Here is a 20,852-nt window from a genome sequence, read left to right as displayed (position 1 = left end):
GCTTTGGATACATGACCACCGAAATACAAATTAAAGCATTTCAGCAATTGTCCGTATATTTGGTGCTCCATTAGCCTAAAATGGATTACTAGACTAGACTGGTATTGAATCGATGTTCAAATGCACTGCGGACTAAACTACGTTTGTTCATTGTGATTCACCGAGGACAAATTCTAGATATTCACCGAGGATAAATTCTAGATATACAAATCATTTCACAAGGCTCCACTAAATTAAGACAAGAACACCAGAATATGGAAACAAAGTCTCTAATCTGTAACATGTGGGTGGCTCTTAAAAGAGCCTTTGTGTTGAATCTCGGTTGATATTCTTGAGGATGCTTTAACCGCCGAAGCCGTACAGAGTACGTCCCTGGCGCTTCAGAGCGTAGACCACGTCCATGGCGGTCACGGTCTTCCTTTTCGCGTGCTCGGTGTAGGTCACGGCATCACGGATGACGTTCTCCAGGAACACCTTCAGCACACCACGCGTCTCTTCGTATATTAAGCCTGAAATACGCTTCACGCCACCGCGGCGAGCAAGGCGGCGGATGGCGGGCTTGGTGATGCCCTGGATGTTGTCACGGAGAACCTTGCGATGACGCTTGGCGCCTCCTTTTCCGAGTCCTTTGCCTCCTTTGCCTCTTCCTGACATAGTGATAGTACTCTAACGGTAACACTGTTGAGAATGGTTCGGCTTGTCAAGAGCCAGGATGTTTATTTTCCGTAAGCGGACGTGAAGGAGGCCAGTTCCTTACTTGGAGGGCGTCTCAATGGGAGGGAACTTGAGTCAGAGAGGGAAAATATGGCTATTTTACGTTTCATTCATTCAGCACATTTAAGTGGACATATTTGTACATATAATACATACTTGCTTAAAAAAAAGTGTTCGCAACGATTTGAAATAAATAATAATAATGAAATCATGAAAACATTTTTCAATGAACGTATTGGAATTGCTTATTTTCTGTGACATTGCTAATTGGTCTGTTGACTCGCCCATCACAGTGTTGGTGTTGGATGAGTCATACAAGTCTAGTTATACAATCAGTTGGACATTTTGTATTACAATGGTCCACAATCTTCTCTTTAAAAGAGATATTGTTTTTAAACAAGGAAAATCATGCCCACTCAATTACAATTTTCATATAAATATAAAGAATCTTTGGATGAACCTTTTGGGATGTCAGCACTCTTTCTCATTCTCCACTGAACAGATGAATTTTGTCTTGCCAGTCATCTATTTGTTGATGATGATCACACTAGTCACTCTCCCGTCCTCCCTCTGCTCCAGCTCTTCTCTCGCTGCTTCAGGCACCTCCACCAACCAGACGTTTTCTCTCTGCTTCAGGCACCTCCACCAACCAGCTGTCTTCTCAATGTATTTCCTGTTATCTGTTGCCATTGTCATGTTGCTGTCACTGGTGGGCCATAGAAGTGTGTGTTCTTGTTCCTGACAAACACCGACCTCACAACAATTCCTTTTTGTGAGCCACTAGAGGGCGCTGTTGACATTAAATAAGTATCTAAACAAAGTATCCTAGCAGCACATTAGTCAGTCTGTTCCCTGTTTAGTCGACACAATATATCTCTTTGTGGAAAATAACAAAGATTGTTGTTCAACATACTTATTCTTACTTTGAGATATTCATACAGTGTCAAAAAGCTGCTTAGGGGTGTTTTTCCTATGTATTCAACACAGACAACACCAGCAGCCAACAGTTAGCTTTCTGATAGAAAAGTAATTTTATCAAAGGTATGTAAACAAGGCAATACAAAGTTTTCATTAGATTCTTTGTTTGTGTAATTTAGATAATCTCAAATCATACAATCTGTTCTAATATCACATAAACTAAAACACAGATGTTGATAGAAAATACAAATAAATGTGGTACTATGTTGATGTAAACTTTCCCTACCATTTATCTTTTGTTAGGATTTCATGGCAGAATTCCTAAAACTTGTGGTCCCTTGTTTTCCTGCTAATTATTTCTGTTATTTTCCCAGTGTGTAATTTGACTTTGAGACAGACTTTATTGTTGTATTGACATGTGTAAGCGGACTCCAGCTCCCCTGCTGCAGTGTTAACAATGACCCATCTGTCCCTGAAGGGAAACTTGCCTTGGAAAGATCATGGTCTCTATGACTGGGAATGCATGTTCCACAACGTGTTCACTTCATACTTTGTCATTTCTCTACACCTCGAATGTTCAAAGCAGAACCATTTTAAAGAAATACCTTTATATTTTTTGTGGTAATGTTTTGGGATTTATAAACACACCTTTACGGGTGTGACTGTAGAGAAAATAAATTCACATAAGAAATTAACGGCAGATCATAGTATATGTGAAAAATTTTATCGTTCCAAGTGCATGCATCTGTGGCTTAAACAGTATCTCTGAGGCTTGATTGCTTGAAATCGATGTGTGGTTATGCTGCAACTAGTTTTTTCACAGTAAAAAACGTACTTTTCTTCACCAGAAAACTCGACACACTAACCACATTTCACAACTATAATAATGAATTCCACCTGGGTCAGAGTACAGATGAACATCTGTGTTAAAAGGTTGTTTAAGAACACAGCAGACGCTGTTAAATGAATACAGAGCTTTATTTAAAATGCAAACATTTTCTTTGACAATGTGTAACATTTAGATATAGTACTTTAAAGATTTACTGGATTTTCATCTGTTAATTAATATGTTAACAGTCATTGATTCATTAAATCAATTGAAATAGTATTTGTTTTAGTATTAACATATAAAAGACAAATATACATGCATACGAAAAAATTGCACTACATAAAATAGCCCATAAAGCTGTAACAAAATGTATTTGTAAAAATAAATAAAAAGAAGACAGAAACGTAAACTTAAACAATTTAGACTAACACTACTGTTTCCTAATACCTCCATCCAGGCTCTAACACTTTGTTCCCACAACATATTTTTGTCCAGACCCCACTTGATGCCACTTGACAGAGTGGACATCATTTTTGTCCAACAGAAAATAATGCCAGAAGGCTACTCAACATGTACAATTATTCATGTCTACCCATTTCTTCATATCCCACATCCACTCTATGCTATGCGACAGCAGGCAAGATAAGGATAAATCTGCAGTAGTAGTAATGCAATATTACTGAACAGTGCCTGTAGGTTTTAATGAGCTTTTCTCCAGGTGTGGGGTGGACTTCCCTTGTTGTCCCTGAGGAGCAGCAGGAGGGAGAGCCCACAGCAGTACACCAAGTTCTTCACTATCATCACAGTGTAAACCAGAGAGGCCAGGTTCACACTGCACATGGACTGCAACAGTTCTGGAAAGGAAATAAACCAACGATACCATACATTGAGACTTACAGGCAAATCATTATATTTCACCTAAGGCAACATTAGGGACGTACAGATTAATGTGATGGTGATCATGAATTTCATACCATTTTAGTAAGATTTATAAAGAAACAATAAATAGTATTCTAACATCTTTTAATTTTTTACTAGCCATGAAATAAAAGCCAATAGCAGTTACATCAATCCATTTAAGCATAAATATTTCGTGAAAAGGATGTGCTTTTAAAATACAGACATACAACAATAAATATATATTGACTATTTATAAACAGTTTACACCGGTATAGTAAATGTGTCTTACCATCAAGGACGAGGACGGCAGGAGAGACGTGTGTATGATTCTGGGGTGGACAGGTTGGTGCAGAGGCAGCCGTGGTAAAAGAAGATTCCTCTGAGACAGATGTGCCAGAACATTATTATAATTATGTAACAGATAGCTGTGCAGATAGGAAGTTATTTCAAAATAAAGAAATATAAATTAAATTGGAATGGATAAATATTTTTAGGTGAGCCTATTTTTCTCCTATTAACTTTAGAGACTTCAAAATAGGTACATAAATGGAATGAAGAGAAACCTTTTTTGTGTATTTTTGGAATGTCGTCAACTTTAACTTCATATAAAGCCAGTTCATGCTTTACAGTACAGCTGTAATTTTTTGTTTTAGCCTCTTGGTTCTTGATGATGATCACATTAGTCACTCTCCCGTCCTCCCTCTGCTCCAGCTCTTCTCTCTCTGCTTCAGGCACCTCCACCAACCGGCCGTCTTCTCTCTCCATCTTCCATGAAAACCTCACCAAGTCTGGGAACATGTCACTGGCCCGACACAGCAGGGTGGTCCTCTTATTTGTTTGGCTCTTGGGCGCTTGATAGGCCGTCACTTTTGGTTCTTTAACATGCTTGCCTGAAGGTATGATAAAAGAAGAATAAAAAAGTATGATAATATGTTCACTGGAATTCATTATTGAGTATCAATAAATTCAAATCTACAGTAAATATTAAGTTCCCTGCAGATTACCTGAGTCTTTACCATGATATAGATTTTTGAATAGAGCTGATCATTAAAAACAATTGGACATGTCCCTTGCTGCACTCTAAATTGTTTTACTTAATAATGTATTAAGATATAATTGGATTAATTGTGGGAATTTAAGGATCTCTAGTACAACACCTGAAGAACATTATCAATTAAGTATTTAAATGTTTACTTTGTTTGGTAACATGCAATGTATTACAAACATACAAAACATATCCAATATAGCAAATTATAACGTCAAGTTTATAACTCAAATACTTATATCTTACCAGTAACGTAAAGTCTAGTGCCAGGACCAAAGATGAAGACACAGTGAAATGCCCCATACCTTTAAGTATGTTGGATGCAGTAAGGGGTATATGCATAGTTATTTATTATTTAAATGTTCTAAATATCTGATGTATAAACTCGCACCATTTACTACAAAGGTATACTTCATACATACATATTTCTACATGTATAAACTCAAAACATTGTTATGTCCTTGCTAAATGTAGGATTATTCCACCTACCGTAAATTTTTCATGACTGCATTTAATGAGAAACCATTTTCTATATATCCTCTCTACACAGTCGTGGCTGTCACTTCACCTGCAAGTATTCCACTTCTCTATAATTTTTAGTCTGCCCTCCTGTATAATAGTGAGCCAGCCCTCCTGTATAATATTGAGCCTGCCCTCCTGTATAATAGTGAGCCTGCCCTCCTGTATAATAGTGAGTCTGCCCTCCTGTATAATAGTGAGCCTGCCCTCCTGTATAATATTGAGCCTGCCCTCCTGTATAATAGTGAGTCTGCCCTCCTGTATAATAGTGAGCCTGCCCTCCTGTATAATAGTGAGCCTGCCCTCCTGTATAATAGTAAGTCTGCCCTCCTTTATAATAATGAGTCTGCCCTCCTTTATAATAGTGAGTCTGCCCTCCTTTATAATAGTGAGTCACATTGTAAACATGTAACATTTATATATTTAGTGTCTCATTTAATTTGTAATTTATACATTGTGTATGTCAATTAGGCATTCAATTATATAATTAGTCATTTATTTAAGCTTTGTATAATATAATTATGTATTCATTCAAGTAATTAGCCATTCAATTATTGAATTATTTATGTATTTAGTTATTTAGTTTTGGCTCCTATAATCCTCCATATAAAACGAGTGAAGCTGCGGAGCAAAGACACAACACAGCCAACAGCACTCACTGAAACATCGAAGGTGGAGACTTGAAATAAAAATGTACAAAAAAACTATTGTGTCTACACAACACTGTTTTCAACAGATTAATAAGATATCATTTGAAATGATAACGTTAGTTGTTTCCACTTCTGTTGTCGAAGCAAACGGGATCGACTTAGGTGGGTAACGCTACAGCTTAGCAACCAAACTATATCGTGATTCAACTCAGCTTCAGTTAGCTCTAGCTTTCTTGCTGAAAAATAGAATAAACCAGCGGTTTCCACTGTCTGTGGTGGGGAACGGTGCAACTACATCCACTCCCACCCTCTCCATGGGAGCCCCCACTGGGAACTGTTGGAGCTGAGCGTGAGGGCGGCCTGTGGGGCCCTTTCTGGCTGTGCAGTTGTCACAGCGGCGGCATAAGTCGTCACCTGGGGAGTCAGGTGGCTGAGCGGTTAGGGAAGCGGGCTAGTAATCTGAAGGTTGCCCAAATTACGTTGTGTCCTTGGGCAAGGCACTTCACCCTACTTGCCTCGGGGGAATGTCCCTGTACTGTTCTGGATAAGAGCGTCTGATAAATGACTAAATGTAAATGTAAACATCCCTCTTGTGCTGCCCCTGGTAAAAGCCCTGACGGCGGCAGAGTGTTTTTGTGACTCCAAAGTGTCCAGTCCCCACCCCCCCATGAGTACTCTGGAGCACAGCCTCCCGCAATGCTTTTGGGACCACCACCCAACCAGCGAGCCACCTGCCCCTTCTGGCTCTCTGCAAGACATGAACCACTGGAGAGCAGAGTGATCAGTCCTTACAGCAAAGGGCATCCCACCCAGGTAGTACTTGAAGTGTCTGACAGAAGCCACAACAGCCAAGAGCTCCCTCCGGGTGACACAGTAGCAGCGCTAGTGTTTGTCAAAGGTTTTACTGAAGTACGCCACCACTCTCTCCCCCTCTGCCCCCACCTGGGCCAGCACCCCACCCATGCCCACATTGCTCGCGTCTGTGTCCAGGATAAAGGGAACGGTAAGGTCAGGGGGGGCGAGCACGGGGGCCCCGATCAGTGCCCGTTTGAGGGCGTTGAAGGCCTCGTCACACTCCACTGTCCAAGTGAAGGCCTTGTCCTTCGGAAGCAGGCAGTTCAGGGGAGCAGCAGAAGCCCCGTACAAACCTCCTGTGGTAAGAGGCCAGGCCCAAGAAGCTCCTCAGCTGACGCTGGTCGGAGGGGATGGGCCAGTCTCGGACAGCCCCCACCTTGTCTTCCATGGTGCTGATCCCCTACTTCCCCACTCGAGTGCCCAAGAAGGACACCTCCCTCCTCATGAAGTGGCACTTCTCGGGGTGGAGCTTCAGACCTGCGGCAGCCACCCGCTTCAGCACCGTAGCCCCCAGGGCTGACACCCGCTTCAGCACACACCGTAGCGCCCCCAGGGAAGACTGGAAAGAGCCCGCTTCAGCACACACCGTAGCGCCCCCAGGGAAGACTGGAAAGAGCCCGCTTCAGCACACACCGTAGCCCCCAGGGCAGACTGGAAAGAGCTGCCATGGGCCAGGGTGTCATCAAGGTAAACCAGACACTGCTGTCGGGGAATGCCTTCCAGCACTCTGTCCATCAAACGTAGCTGGCGTGTTGCACAGGCCGAAGCACAGGACCGTGTGAACTGCCAGTGTCCTCTGATAGTGGAGAACGCAGTTTTGGCTCTGGCCTCTGGGGAGAGAGGCACCTGCCAGTAGCCACTGCGGAGGTCCAGTGAGGAGAACCAGGAGGACCCCTTAACCAGGTCCAGTGACTCATCGCTACGAGGTAAGGGGTATGAGTCCTTCTTGGTTACCTCATTCAGCCGCCTGTAGTCCGCACAGAACCTCAGCTTGCCTCCCTTCTTAGGAACGATGACGACTGGTGCCGCCCAGGGGCTGTCAGAGGGTTGATGAAACCCACCGGCTGCATCTCCAACACAGCCTTGTCTGCCGCCTCCTGGCGTGCCAGCGGGATACGGCAGGATGGCATCTTGATGGGTCGAGCATCACCTGTGTCAATATCATGCTGCACCAGATTAGTCTGACCCACCTCATCTTCACTCAGCGCAAAGCTGTCTCTGAATTCAAACAGCAACAACTGTTCCTGCTGCTCGGGGTCGAGACCAAGACAGTTCCTCTCCCGTATTTCCCTCACTGCAGACCGTGTCCTCTCCTCTCCCCTTTCGGATAGCTGGGCGGGGGGGGGGGGGGGCGCAGCCCAGGCTCACAGAGGGATGTGTCTTGGAGGCAGCTGGGGGGACGTAACACACAGCCGTAGGTGCCAGGGGGGTAGGGGGGACGTAACACACAGATGTGGGGGGGCGGGGGCAGCCATGAGTCTCTGTTGCTTTAACCGTTGTAGTAAAGGGTTCGATGGGTTGATTGAATGTGACATTAGGGGGAGCCATGGTGACTTCTGGCCCTCCCTGGAAGCTCAGTGTGCCCCCATTTAGGTCTAACTGGCAGCCTGTGGCCCTAGGATACAAGGGTCCTGCACAGGCGCCACCCACACAGGATGACTCACAGATCTGCCCCTTACTGTCAGAGTCATTATTCCCTTCCCTTACATGGGTGCCAGCTCACCTTTTTCTGTGTGGAGTTGGGCATTTGTTTCATGCGGCATGTTTGTACATACCTCACCATGCTTTTACGTGCAAATTGCGAAACAAATACACCTGAAGTGGGCGCAAAGCGTTAGTACATGGGGCCCTCAGTGTCCACCAGGGCAGACCAGGGCAACCCTCCACCGTGACAGGTACATGACAAAAGTCCCCAACACAGGTCCGGCCCACCATAAACAACAGGCTGCATCCGCTCGCACTTGTCTGCTTCTGGGGAAAGTGAAACCTTGCTTCCCCGGAGGGCCCCTCCCGAAGATGAATGTGGTCAGGAAAGGAAGCCAGGCCGAGCCGTTTCCCGGAGCTCTGGGGGACATGGGGCGATCCCGCCGCAGGTGACCTGGCTGGCCACAACCCCAGCAGACCCTGGGACCAGGGCGTGTGTTTTGCGCCACCTGTAGTGACACAGCCCGAATCAGCTCTGTCATCTCAGCCACCCATGCAGGCTGTTCCGGCTCTGGGCTGCTCTGACCCCCAGCCCGCACAGAGGGTCTGTCTCCCTGCAACCCCATCACAGCCCCAGCTGAAGCCCCTGTGGGCTCCAAGGCTACCTGAAGTGACTCAGGATGAGCCAGCTGGGTCTGTATGTGCAGCTCCGTAGGAGAGAGCGCCTGTATGAACTGGTCGCGTGCTAGCTCTTTCTGCTGGACTTACAGATTGGCAACAGGATGTTATGGGGTGGTTCATCAGCTCATCAGGATCCCAGGAACATGGGGTTTATCAGCTTTTTTGGTGCCTTTGTGAGGCACAGGCTTTCAGAGATAGAACCAGAGGTAAAGGATTAGTTGGCAGTGGGGATGCATTTAGTGAGGAAGTTAGATTAAATAAATTGTAATCTATTGTGCTGACACATTCATTGCCAAAGACAGAGGAGGAAACCAAAAGTATCCTAAACAGAAGTATTTGGAATCTAAATTCGGTTCTACATTTTATAAGACAAAAAGATGGTTTACCTGCTTAAAAAGGCTCCAGAAGGTCTTGGGGTCAGCTGCTGCTGAATGGTGAGGGGCTTCACATGTAAGTTCATCTGCAGATCTTCATCCCTTTGTCAACCATGATCTCACATAAGTGTGGGGACTAAACTGCAGTAATGGTGGTCCATTGCATTTCCACTGTTTACAGCAAGGGAGTTCCTTTTGACTGTTAGAATGTCATTCATGCAACTGAAGGCTCTTTCGCATTCACTGGTAGACACTGCGATTGTATGGACAGCTTTAAGAAGAGGCTTCAGGGATGCTGGGGTCCGGGATGCCCTAAGTTCCTTGTACTCCCGAAATCCCTGGATGCTCTCTCTTCTCTCTATTTTAAATGTGTCGCATAAGCGAAGGACCTCTGCTTCACCATGTTGTATGTCCATATTTCCCTCTGGCCAAGTATCTGGTTGAAGAACCTTGAAGTCGGACATCAGTTTGCTTCCACCTCTATATGAGGAACTTTCCTGTGTGCTGACATGAGAGGAAGTTGCTGTAGCTGTCCTGGTTCTAATATTTTCTGCCATGCTGCGAAAGAACTGTCCTGCATTGATCTTTACAATCCTTTGATTGTCACACAGTGATACATTCTGGAACAATTTCTCGGTTTCAGCTTGAAGAACAGTCTGTGTGTGGGGGCCAGGCGTTGAAACCATGGACTCAAGCACCCGGATCTCCCGAAACAGCAGCTTGTCTGCTGCAGGCAGTGTTGTGCCTCTCTTTTGCAGCATCCTTGAGAGATCACTCAGTTCTGTTAGGGCAAAGAACATAACTCCAAGATTACACACGAAAGACACAGAGGCGAGAACATCAAGGAGTCCCTTATATTTTGCTGAATTACCCAGATCTTCTTGATCAACACTACCTTGACAAAGACGAAACCATTCTTCTAGATTGAAGGTGTATAGTATAGTCTCATTGAGGTACCTGTTTCTCCGGCATGCACAGTTATAGGTGGCAGAGTGGAATTCAGTCTTTCCTGAATTCCCTCAGAACATCTCTGGGGTTGTGTCCTGTCTTGCTCTTGCAAGAAAGTCAAACAGAAGAACCCAGATGAATGTTTCTTCTGGTACCAATCAGCACTCACCAGTGCCTTCCTGGTACCAATCAGCAGACAGGCTTCACTCACCAGTGCCTTCCTGGTACCAACCAGCAGACAGGCTTCACTCAACAGTGTCTTCCTGGTACCAACCAGCAGACAGGCTTCACTCACCAGTGACTTCCTGGTACCAACCAGCAGACAGGCTTCACTCACCAGTGCCTTCCTGGTACCAACCAGCAGACAGGCTTCACTCACCAGTGCCTTCCTGGTACCAACCAGCAGACAGGCTTCACTCACCAGTGCCTTCCTGGTACCAACCAGCAGACAGGCTTCACTCACCAGTGTCTTCCTGGTACCAACCAGCAGACAGGCTTCACTCACCAGTGACTTCCTGGTACCAACCAGCAGACAGGCTTCACTCAACAGTGTCTTCCTGGTACCAACCAGCAGACAGGCTTCACTCACCAGTGACTTCCTGGTACCAACCAGCAGACAGGCTTCACTCACCAGTGCCTTCCTGGTACCAACCAGCAGACAGGCTAAACTCACCAGTGACTTCCTGGTACCAACCAGCAGACAGGCTTCACTCAACAGTGTCTTCCTGGTACCAACCAGCAGACAGGCTTCACTCAACAGTGTCTTCCTGGTACCAACCAGCAGACAGGCTTCACTCACCAGTGACTACCTGGTACCAACCAGCAGACAGGCTTCACTCAACAGTGTCTTCCTGGTACCAACCAGCAGACAGGCTTCACTCACCAGTGACTTCCTGGTACCAACCAGCAGACAGGCTTCACTCACCAGTGCCTTCCTGGTACCAACCAGCAGACAGGCTAAACTCACCAGTGACTTCCTGGTACCAACCAGCAGACAGGCTTGTAACAACTCCCCTGCCCTCTCAGAACATGTTATTTAATTTGCAAGAGCGTGTTGTTCATTAATCAATGTTCATAATGAGAGCAAAATGTTCTTCCAATATTGAATGATTGAATACTGCTCAGTGCCTATGCAGCTTTCTGTCTTTGAGTCCATAATATCAGGCTTGTGGTTCAAAAAACATCTGGCAATGTATTAAAAGATGTTATACTATATATGGTTAACAAGTCAATTCACCTGAACAAAGAAATGTAAATTATGAAACTGCTACTGTGCCCTTACGTACCAGCTAGCTAGTAGATGCTGGTTTGGTTTAAATGGTGAGATTACTATGTGATTTTAGGTGAGTGGTGTCTTTTGAACAGTTAATGTAAGTAAGTAAGTAAGTAAGTAAGTAAGACTTTATTTATATAGCACATTTCATACAAGAATTGTAGCTCAAGGTGCTTTACATAAAATCAATAAAAACAATAAAACAAGTGATAAACAATTCAAACAAAAATAAAAATCCCAATAAGATCTCTGTTCAAGAGAGAAAACAACTTTAAAAGTAGGAAAACACTTTGAAATTTTAGATAAAATTACTTAAATGCTTCGGTAAAAAGGTAGGTTTTAAGCTGTCTTTTAAAAATGTCTAGAGTGTTTGCTTCCCTAATATTTATGGGTCATTTGTTCCATAGTTTTGGGGCGTAATTGACAAAGGCCGAATCACCAATCTTCTTATGACTGCTTCTGGTGACCTCTAATAGGCCTGCATTTGATGATCGCAGTGTTCTAGCTGGTGTGTAGTTTATAAAGGAGTTAGCAATGTAGCTAGGTCCTTGTCCGTGTAGAGCTTTGTATGTGAGGAAAAGGACCTTAAAGTCAATTCTGAAGGTAACAGGGAGCCAGTGTAAAGTAGCTAGGACAGGACTAATGTGTTCTCTCCTTTTAGTTTTGGTTAATAATCTAGCTGCAGAATTTTGAATGAGCTGTAGTCTTTCAGTGGTTTTCTTGGGAAGACCAGTGAAAAGTGCGTTACAGTAGTCCAGCCGGCTGGATATAAAAGCATGAATTAACTTCTCTCCATCATTTTGTTTTATGAATGGTCGTACCTTTGCTATATTCCTCAGGTGAAAGAAAGCTGTTTTGGTCACTTTATTAATGTGAGAGTTGAAATTCAAATCTGAGTCCAGGATTACACCGAGACTCGTCACCTCTGGTTTAAGACAGGGGGTTAAGCCTCCAAGATTCTTAATAAGCATCTCTCTTTTGGATTTGGGGCCACATAGTAGGACTTCGGTTTTGTCTTCATTTAATTTAAGAAAGTTATCATTCATCCATTTGTTTATTGCCAACAGGCAGTTGGTAATGGAATTGATGGCCGTTGCATCGTTGGGTTCAGTGGATATATATAGTTGTGTGTCATCCGCATAGCTATGGAAATCTATGTTATGTTCTCTGATTATGTTGCCGAGTGGTAACATATAAAGAGAAAAAAGTAATGGACCTAAGCAGCTTCCTTGAGCAACCCCGTAGCAGTTCTCATGTTTCTTGGACCTATGGTCACCTAAACTAACATAAAACTTCCTTCCTGAGATATATGATTTCAGCCAGTTCAATACACTATCCGTGAACCCAATAAGCTTTTCCAGTCTATTGATTAGGATGTCGTGATCAATTGTATCAAATGCTGCACTGAGATCTAACAGGATAAGGATAGAGACTTTATTTGCATTAGAGTTTAGTCTGAGGTCGCTAATTATTTTGGTGAGAGCAGTTTCAGTACTGTGATATTTCCTGAAACCTGACTGCGAGACTTCCAGGATGTTATATTCTTCAAGAAAAGAATTTAATTGGACTAAAACTATCTTTTGTGGGTATAGGATCAATATCTGAGGTTGTGGAGTTAGATTCGCTGACAATTTTGGAAAGTTCACTAAGTGTGATACAGGTAAATGTGCTCATGGTTATGTTGCAGAATCTACTGATGTCAGTTTCGACCCCACTATTAATAATACTCGCTCTGATCAAAGTTATTTTGTTCTTGAAGAACAAAGCAAGCTCTTCACATTTAACTGCTGAGGATGGAGGTGGGGCAGGGACAGTGTTTAGCAGCTGGTCAATGGTGGAGAAAAGAACTCTGGAATTTCTGGCATTTTCTGTAATAATGTTGGAGAAATATTCTCTCCTTGCTAGACGGATGGTTTTGTTATAGGTGGTTAGTGTATCCTTGTAGATATTGTAGTGGATAGTGATCTTTGTTTTCCTCCATTTTCTCTCTGCTGCACGGCATTTTCTTTTCGTTTCACTAACATTTTTATTTCTCAGCCATGGGGAGGTTCTGTTTGTGCACTTCTTTTTGGTTTTCAGTGGTGCAACAGAGTCTAACACAGATAATAGTGCATCATTGAGGTTCTCTACCATTTCATTCAGAGAGCAATGATGGTTAGTCGGCTCATATAGAGCAAATTGTTCAGAAAATGTCATCATAGCTGTATCGTCTAAATATCTTCTATGGACTAAGAATTCTTTTTTGGTTGTTGTTAGGATAATTTCCACATTAAAAAGTATATAATGATGGTCTGAGAGGGGTAGATCAGTTATTGAAATATTATTGATATTTAGTCCAGTTGTTATCACTAGATCTAGTGTGTTTCAGTGCCGGTGTGTTGGGTCTGTTATGTGTTGAGTTAGATTGAAACTGTCAAGGAGATTTAAGAGCTCAATAGTTCTTGGGTCTGCTTTTTTATTTACTTGGATATTTAAGTCTCCGTTTAAAACTACTTTGTCATATCTAGTGACACATAGTGATAATAGTTCAGAGAATTCTTGTATGAATATTGACGAGTGCTTGGGTGGCCGATATATAATAACAAAAAGTATTGATTCGGTTTTGAGCTCTATAGCAAGATATTCATATGATGTGAATTCACCTAGCTCAGTGATTTTGAACAACAGTTTAGAGGAGAAAATAGCTGCGACTCCTCCACCTTTTTTTGATGTCCTTGAAACTTGGTGAAAACTGTAATCAGGCGGACACGCTTCTATCAAAGTTGCTGTTGCCGTGTCATTGTTTAGCCAGGTTTCTGTTAGACAGATGCAGTCTAAGTTGTTTTCTTTGACCAGATCATTAACTAGGAATGTTTTGTTATTTAGTGATCTAACATTTAGAAGGGCCAGTTTCATCTGTGGGGTATTAACAGATAAAACAGGGGTAGATAAATCTGTTGGAAGAATATGGATAGTTCTGTGACTTCTAACACTAGTTTCAGGTTTGTAACCATGCATTTTACCATGCCATTTTCTGTTTGTGATGATGACTGGTATGTCCAATGAAATAGCATGGTGGCTGTCCTAGCGTAGCTTTTCTTTGGGAAAGTCTCTGTCACTGAGCTGTTCCATCACAAGGGAATTCATCCGGGGGGTGCAGATCTGTGCAGGGCCCATGTCCTTGCAGGAGGCTGTTTGAATGTTCTGTTCTGTTCCATGGGAGGTTGTTTGGGATGCGTCAGTCAGCTTAGACACAACAGGGATAGGGAGGGAAGCTTGATTTGTGGTCAGGAGCACGTGATTGATGTTTGCTGTTAGTAGTCGAGATCCTCTACGGTTTGGGTGGAGTCTGTCAGCTTGAAAACGGTCTGCACAGTTCCAGAACACATTGAAGTTATCGATAAATCTCAGTTTGTGTGTCAGACAGACAGATGCCAACCATGTGTTGAAAGATAGTAGTCGACTGAAGGCTTCTTTTCCTCTGCGAAAGCATGCAATCGGTCCACTGATGAATACATCTTGATATCTGTTAAGTGTGTTTAGCAGCTGGGTGAAATGTTTTTTAAGTATCTCAGTGCCAGTTTTCTTGTGTAGGATATCAAACGAGCCAGTGTGGATGATAATCTTAGGGTTGTTTGGTTTATTGTTGAGGATTGTTTGTACCTCTGAGGACAGTTCCTCGACAGATGTGTTGCTAAGACAAATATTTTCTGTCTTTGCCAGTTTAACATGTGCTGTCATGGCATCTCCAATCAAGATAGTGGCCATATGTGGTGTTGTGTTTGCATTTCTAACGTTTGCCTTATCAGTAGCTGCGGGGCCAGTTCTTATCTTATTTGTGCTAGACCAAGGTTAGACACTGCGTTAGTGCTAGCAGTAGATTCTATAGTGCTAGCAGTGTTAGCTCCTCTAAGTGTTGATGGGCTGTGGGTAGTCTTAGCATACCTTGGATCTTGATAATCCTGTGATATTGTTGTCTGATTAGGCTTGATAGGGGGTCGAACAGCGCCCCGAGTGGTCCGAGAGGGGCTTGGAGTGAAATGGGGGACTCCCGGTCGCAGCAGACGATGATGTGTTGGATTTGCATGTGTGTAGTAGCTACCATCATGGTGTGTCGGCGATCTTGGCCCTTCATGTTTGTTAGCTGCGTGGCTAGCACTCCTGTGCCTCTTCGCCTTGGATTCCACACACAAGGGAGAGAAAGTTCCCAGTGGTTCGAAACTGTTTCTGAGTGTGACAGGAGGAGAGGTGATGCGGGAAGAGTTTCTGCCTCGCTTTTTTTGCTGTTTATCCTTGGTGACAGTCCCATCTCTGATGAAGGTAGAAGCGGCGCTAGGCCTCTTTGGTTTAGCGCCGAGAGCAGGCCATGACTCATCCGGTCCAACGGCCGGTGGAGAGAAAGCTGGTTCCAAGGGTGGCTCATTGGCAGGTAGCTTAGCCTCCGGGCTAGGTAGCATGGAATCTATGAAGTCTTCAGTCTCTCTGATATCTAAGAGGGTTCTGACTCTTAGCTCCAGTTCGACTATCCTCTGAGTAAGTTGTTTGCAGTCATTACAAGCCATAGTTCTACAGGGAACAAGCTTTAGTTTGCTTGCCTGTGGTCAGTCTTGGAGGGCAGCCCAAAATACTTATGTTCTCCTTGGGCTTCAGTCCTCTCAGGTTGTTCCTTTTTGTAGTATTTGATTTTGAGTAATATCTTCAAAAACTATCCAAATGATTGAAACTTCAGAGCATTTCTCCGTGAATAGCTAGACAATACGATAGAAGCCAAGCAGGGAAGCAAGCAGGGAAGGTCAGGGGGAGGAGAGGGAAAGAAAATGCGACTGCCTTCGTTGAGAGCGTAAGGGTAGTGTAATGTAACCTCATGTCCCTCTCTCCCTGTCTGCTGGTCCTGGAACAACTGTTCTCCAGCCTCTGCTATTGTTCAGAAAAAATGTTTTAAACTATTTCACTCGTTTGAGATTCAAGATTCTAGATTAACTTTATCATGGTAAATTTGCCTTGACTTTCACCCATAATGCAGCTGTAAAAGACATTCTTCAGACAAGTGAACAAAAACATACATGAATGTTCTAAAAAGCATTATTTACAAACAAATAGAAAACCAAAAACATCCATTTTAGAAGATCTGTACCAATTCAAGCAAAGAACCCCCTGTGTCCATCCTGGCCTTGTCCTTTCCTCATCCGCTGGTATTTAAAAAATTTTATTGAAAGAGGGACCAAATATTAGTTTAATGTATGTAATCTAAAACAGTTGCTGGTACTCAGCATGTAGAACGTGGGATGGGTCTGTGACGATCTCCTGGGCTTTGCCTCAGGGCAGCCTGTTCTTATAATAATGCCTGTTCCTAATAGTAGTAGTTACATTTACATTTAGCCATTTAGCAGACGCTCTTATCCAGAGCGACTTACAGTAAGTACAGGGACATTCCCCCGAGGCAAGTAGGATGAAGTGCCTGGATGAAGTGCCAGGATGAAGGACACAACGTCAGTTGGCATGACCGGGAATCGAACTGGGAACCTTCGGATTACTAGCCCGACTCCCTCACCGCTCAGCCACCTGACTCCCTAGTGTTCATACTACAAGGAGGAACCAAACTGTGGGTTTTATGAAAGATGATTCTAATTTGTCCTCATTTAAACCAGAAATTGATTTTCAGTTGGAGCAGAACTGTGAAGCTAACAGTCTGGCTGATTTCTACTAACTGCTCAACCTGTCTCACTATGTCACTTCCTGTTGCAATGTTTTATCGTCTATCTAGATGAACCCAGACAGTTTTTGAACTGAGTATCAGAGACAGTTGTCACTGTGGTCCCTACCACTCTTCTGGCAGGCACAGTAGTAGGTGGCAGAGTGGGACAGTTTAACTGACTTTATCTCCAACTCATAGTTGTTCTCCCTTTTCAAGGCTGAGAAGTCATCTTTTTGAGGATGACCGTACATGGAATCTATGTCGCCATTGTCCCTGTCAATGTCCAAAATCAGAACGAAAGGTTCCCCTGCTCTTTCCTGGTACCAGAAGACATAACTATAACACTGCTCAGTGCCTCTGCAGCTGAAGGAGACACTCTCGCCCTCTCTCCTGGTCCATGACGTCTGGTCCTGGACCAGTTGGTCTCCAGCTGCTGTTGTTGTACAGAGAAGAAATCTAACTTTATCTTGTGATCACAGCTGTCAATGTCACATTTACAGTACGTGTGGAAAACTCACCTACAAACAGGACAGACGTAAAAGCACTGAAAACAAGGAACATTTCTACACCATTAAAATGTCAACTGTTGGAAATATAATTGTTAAGGTCTTTGTTCAGTGTGGACAGAGAGATGAAGATGTAATGGGGTGTGTGGTTTCGGATAGTTCATCTAACCTCATGTCACGTGTCCACCATGCTTCAGTCCTCTATTGGTCGAGATCTTTGCCTAGCATGACCTTTAACTTGTGTAAAAGAGGTAGGCTGTACACATGGACTTGGACAAAACTCCCAAACAATCTGTAGTTAAATGGAACATTGGCTAGAGTGACTGTCTAATGCCTATGATTAATCACCTGTCAATCTAACTGTGGTTGAACAATGTCACTGTGTTTCCAGTAAGCAACATCACAGCCTTTATTAAAAAACCATGAACATTCACCACATTCCTACTGTGCAGCTGTGTACCATCAAACTCATATCAATGTGCCTGTGAAAGGAGAATTATAAAACATGCAAGCTTCATGATTATACAGTATAATATCCATAACATATCTTAGTAATAATAATACAATTACAAATAATTGGGTTCATTGAAAATGTATTTAAAAATATACGCACTGGCTGCAGACATATTGACATTATACAGACATAGCAGCCGTACATTCATACAGTAAACAGCCTTTCAATCTTCATCCCAAAGAAACTCTATTAGGTTGAGGACAGTCAGGAATGCTGAATTTATGATAACAAGTAAATCAGTAGCTTTATGCAGAGCCATACTCAGATGTATTTTGTGTTTATTTGTCCATAAGAAGGTGGTCTTGCACACACTTACACTCCCCTATTTCTGTTTTGGAAATCTATAGTATGATGTTTCTGCTACACACTAAAGACACATGAAAACATGATTAAAACATGAACATGGAGCAGAAGTTAAGAATTTGACCTTTTATTTGTGTTTGTTTCAATATGTATGTGTTTTACAAACTTATAATAAAAATTACTTTGTGTTTCATCTTCCTATTTTAAGCAAGCAAAAGTGTTAGGACAATTTAATTCAATAAGTTTAATACTATGATGTTGTTCTTCTTTTAAGGTAGTTTGTATTTATTTGTTTTCATCTTGTGACATTACTTGAAAGGGCGGCAGCTACTCTGCTTTTCAAAATGCAATTTATACTATTTATAATTGTATTTATAAAAAGCGTAATATGTTTAGATGTAAAAAGCTATCAAACGTTATGTTAATTATAAACTTCTGGGACAGATACGTACAATGTCATCATACTAAAAGTAAGTGTGTGGGAAAAACACTCATATGTACAATGAATATTAATTCAATTAAAATGATTGCAATGCCTTACCATGTTTCAGTCAACAACATCTCAGAATTGACTTCCACAAAAATATTATTATAATTATTTGTAACAATAATCTTCCTGTAATCTAATTGTTATATTTTCACAAATTAAGAATATTAAGTATACTGTCTGTACAGTAAAGATATGTTTGGAAAGGATAGGATAAGCAAGAGAACTACAATTTAAACACAGAAAAAAACTACAAATAGAACCTCAACCATAAAACAATGATTGGACAGGCAGGGACATAATTATGATGGAGAATACAATTTTACAAACAAAAGGTTTGTGTTCAAAGGTAATCACCAGTAATATTGCACAGTGTTGTTTACATTTACATTTACATGTATTCATTTAGCAGACGCTTTTATCCAAAACGACTTCCAAGAAAGAGCTTTACAAAAGTGCATAGTTCAATGATCATGAACAAGATAGCCCCAAAACATTGCGGGTAGCCAAAACATGAACATACATTGTGAAAAGCAAATAAGTGTCAATAGGAAGAAACGTAAGAGCATGTAGTTAAACAAATTACAAATGAAACAACATGAACCTCAAAAGTGCAAAAGTGTACCGGTAGGAAAGCAAGCATCAATAAAAAAAAAGCTAACTGTGAAAAACTAGCACCATCATCATTATCGTAGCCTAATCATCATCCTTTGAAAATCATCTTTACGATAGATGATCTTTTGATCAAACTTTGGTTAAACGGCCTCACTGTGTTTCCTGTAAGTAACTTGTCAGCGTTTATTAGAAACCATAAACACGTTTACCATGTCTTCCGTCTTTATGGTTTCAAACAACAGTGTGAGCAGCACCTGTGTTTCCTCTGACTAATGTGTGCCAGAGAGAAACACATTTAATTCGATCATGCAATTATAATGAGATTAAATATTAGAAATGATTTTGCCTGTTTCATTTTAGATTGAATTTTGTAAATTTCAAAGCCTTTACAACACTGCGAAAACGGACAGGTGTCATATATAATAATCTGATGCATTCTTGTTCTACTCGATACCCTTTGGTGTTTCCTTAGGCCTTATGTGTATTTTACTGTGAGCCATGAACATGGAATTAATTTTCTTCGACTGAAATAGGCCTATATTTGTCAAATGTATCTAAACTCCCAAGCATATCAATGTTTAATGGACACGTTGTTTCAAGACATGATGTGATCCACTCCATGTGTATTATTTTACTTTAATAACTGTAATTCAAGAATGTCTAACATAAAAATATCTAAAATAATAGAAACAGATCCTTTACATGGCTCTTAATTATTGAGAGTAAACTGCTTTTTTTAGAGCAGCGTCCAGACACTACTTCATAATACAGTATTTTTAAAATAATTAAGATTCTGAATGTATATAATTTGCAACAATGTGTCGTTTATAGAACACAGCCTGTCATTTCACTGAAATAGCTTATTAGACGTGGCTTCCTGGAAACATGGTGAGGCAGTTCAACCACAGTTTGACTGACAGATCATTCGTATGCATTTGCATGTCGCGTTTTCAATCTCACTCACTAATCTTTGGTTAAACACAAGCGCTTTTATGGGTGTAAACATAACATGCTTTAACCTGTGCTTATAGTGTTTCACACACACAAAAATAGTGCCTATATAACGATAATAACAAATTTGTTGATCAAGATGCGGTTAAACTGCCTCGGAATGTTTCAGTCGGAAACATGTTAATTAGAAACCCAAAACTCGTCCACCACATTTTCATACCGTGCACCTGCATCCCATCAAATCAATGTGCCATAGTAAAGGAAACTATGAAAAGTTAATTTTTTCGGATCATGACACCTTCATAAAAAGAGGTTATTATTTTTTTGTTTCATTAATTACAAAATAATTTTATTTCCTAATAATTATTCCTAATCCGAGTACCTGTATGTAGAAATATATATAGCATATGTAGTAGCATCGCTTATTTAATATTGTATTGCTGTTAAGCTGT

At 42.0% G+C, this 20,852-nt stretch overlaps 2 protein-coding genes across 2 annotated transcripts; both read right to left on the bottom strand.

Moving 5' to 3' along the window:
- Positions 1-275: 275 nt before the first annotated feature.
- LOC136942851 (histone H4) lies at positions 276-654 on the bottom strand. The gene has a single exon (XM_067235864.1). It carries the CDS (start codon positions 652-654, stop codon positions 343-345), a length of 312 nt encoding a protein of 103 aa, XP_067091965.1. The 3' UTR covers positions 276-342.
- A 2,222-nt stretch (positions 655-2,876) lies between these two features.
- LOC136943275 (immunoglobulin lambda-1 light chain-like) lies at positions 2,877-18,156 on the bottom strand. Its single transcript, XM_067236540.1, has 6 exons — positions 18,144-18,156; positions 17,154-17,457; positions 4,653-4,696; positions 3,925-4,251; positions 3,651-3,740; positions 2,877-3,315 (listed from the first exon to the last, which is right to left on the bottom strand). The coding sequence occupies exons 1-6, from the start codon at positions 18,154-18,156 to the stop codon at positions 3,161-3,163; spliced, it is 933 nt and encodes a 310-aa protein (XP_067092641.1). The 3' UTR covers positions 2,877-3,160.
- Between the last annotated feature and the right edge of the window lie 2,696 nt (positions 18,157-20,852).

This window comes from Osmerus mordax, chromosome 5 (assembly GCF_038355195.1).
Source record: "Osmerus mordax isolate fOsmMor3 chromosome 5, fOsmMor3.pri, whole genome shotgun sequence".
Taxonomy (NCBI): Eukaryota; Metazoa; Chordata; class Actinopteri; order Osmeriformes; family Osmeridae; genus Osmerus; species Osmerus mordax.
The sequence above is the reverse complement of the archived record's forward strand: the minus strand, read 5'-3'. Positions and strand labels throughout refer to the sequence as shown.

Coding starts and splice junctions, on each gene's coding strand:
- LOC136942851 (XM_067235864.1), bottom strand. CDS start 654: ATGTCAGGAAGAGGCAAAGGAGGCAAAGGACTCGGAAAAGGAGGCGCC.
- LOC136943275 (XM_067236540.1), bottom strand. Junction 4,697..17,153: donor TACTGTGCCTGCCAGAAGAG/TGGTAGGGACCA, acceptor TGGGGCATTTCA/CTGTGTCTTCATCTTTGGTC. Junction 3,741..3,924: donor TCCAAAAATACACAAAAAAG/GTTTCTCTTCAT, acceptor CATCTGTCTCAG/AGGAATCTTCTTTTACCACG.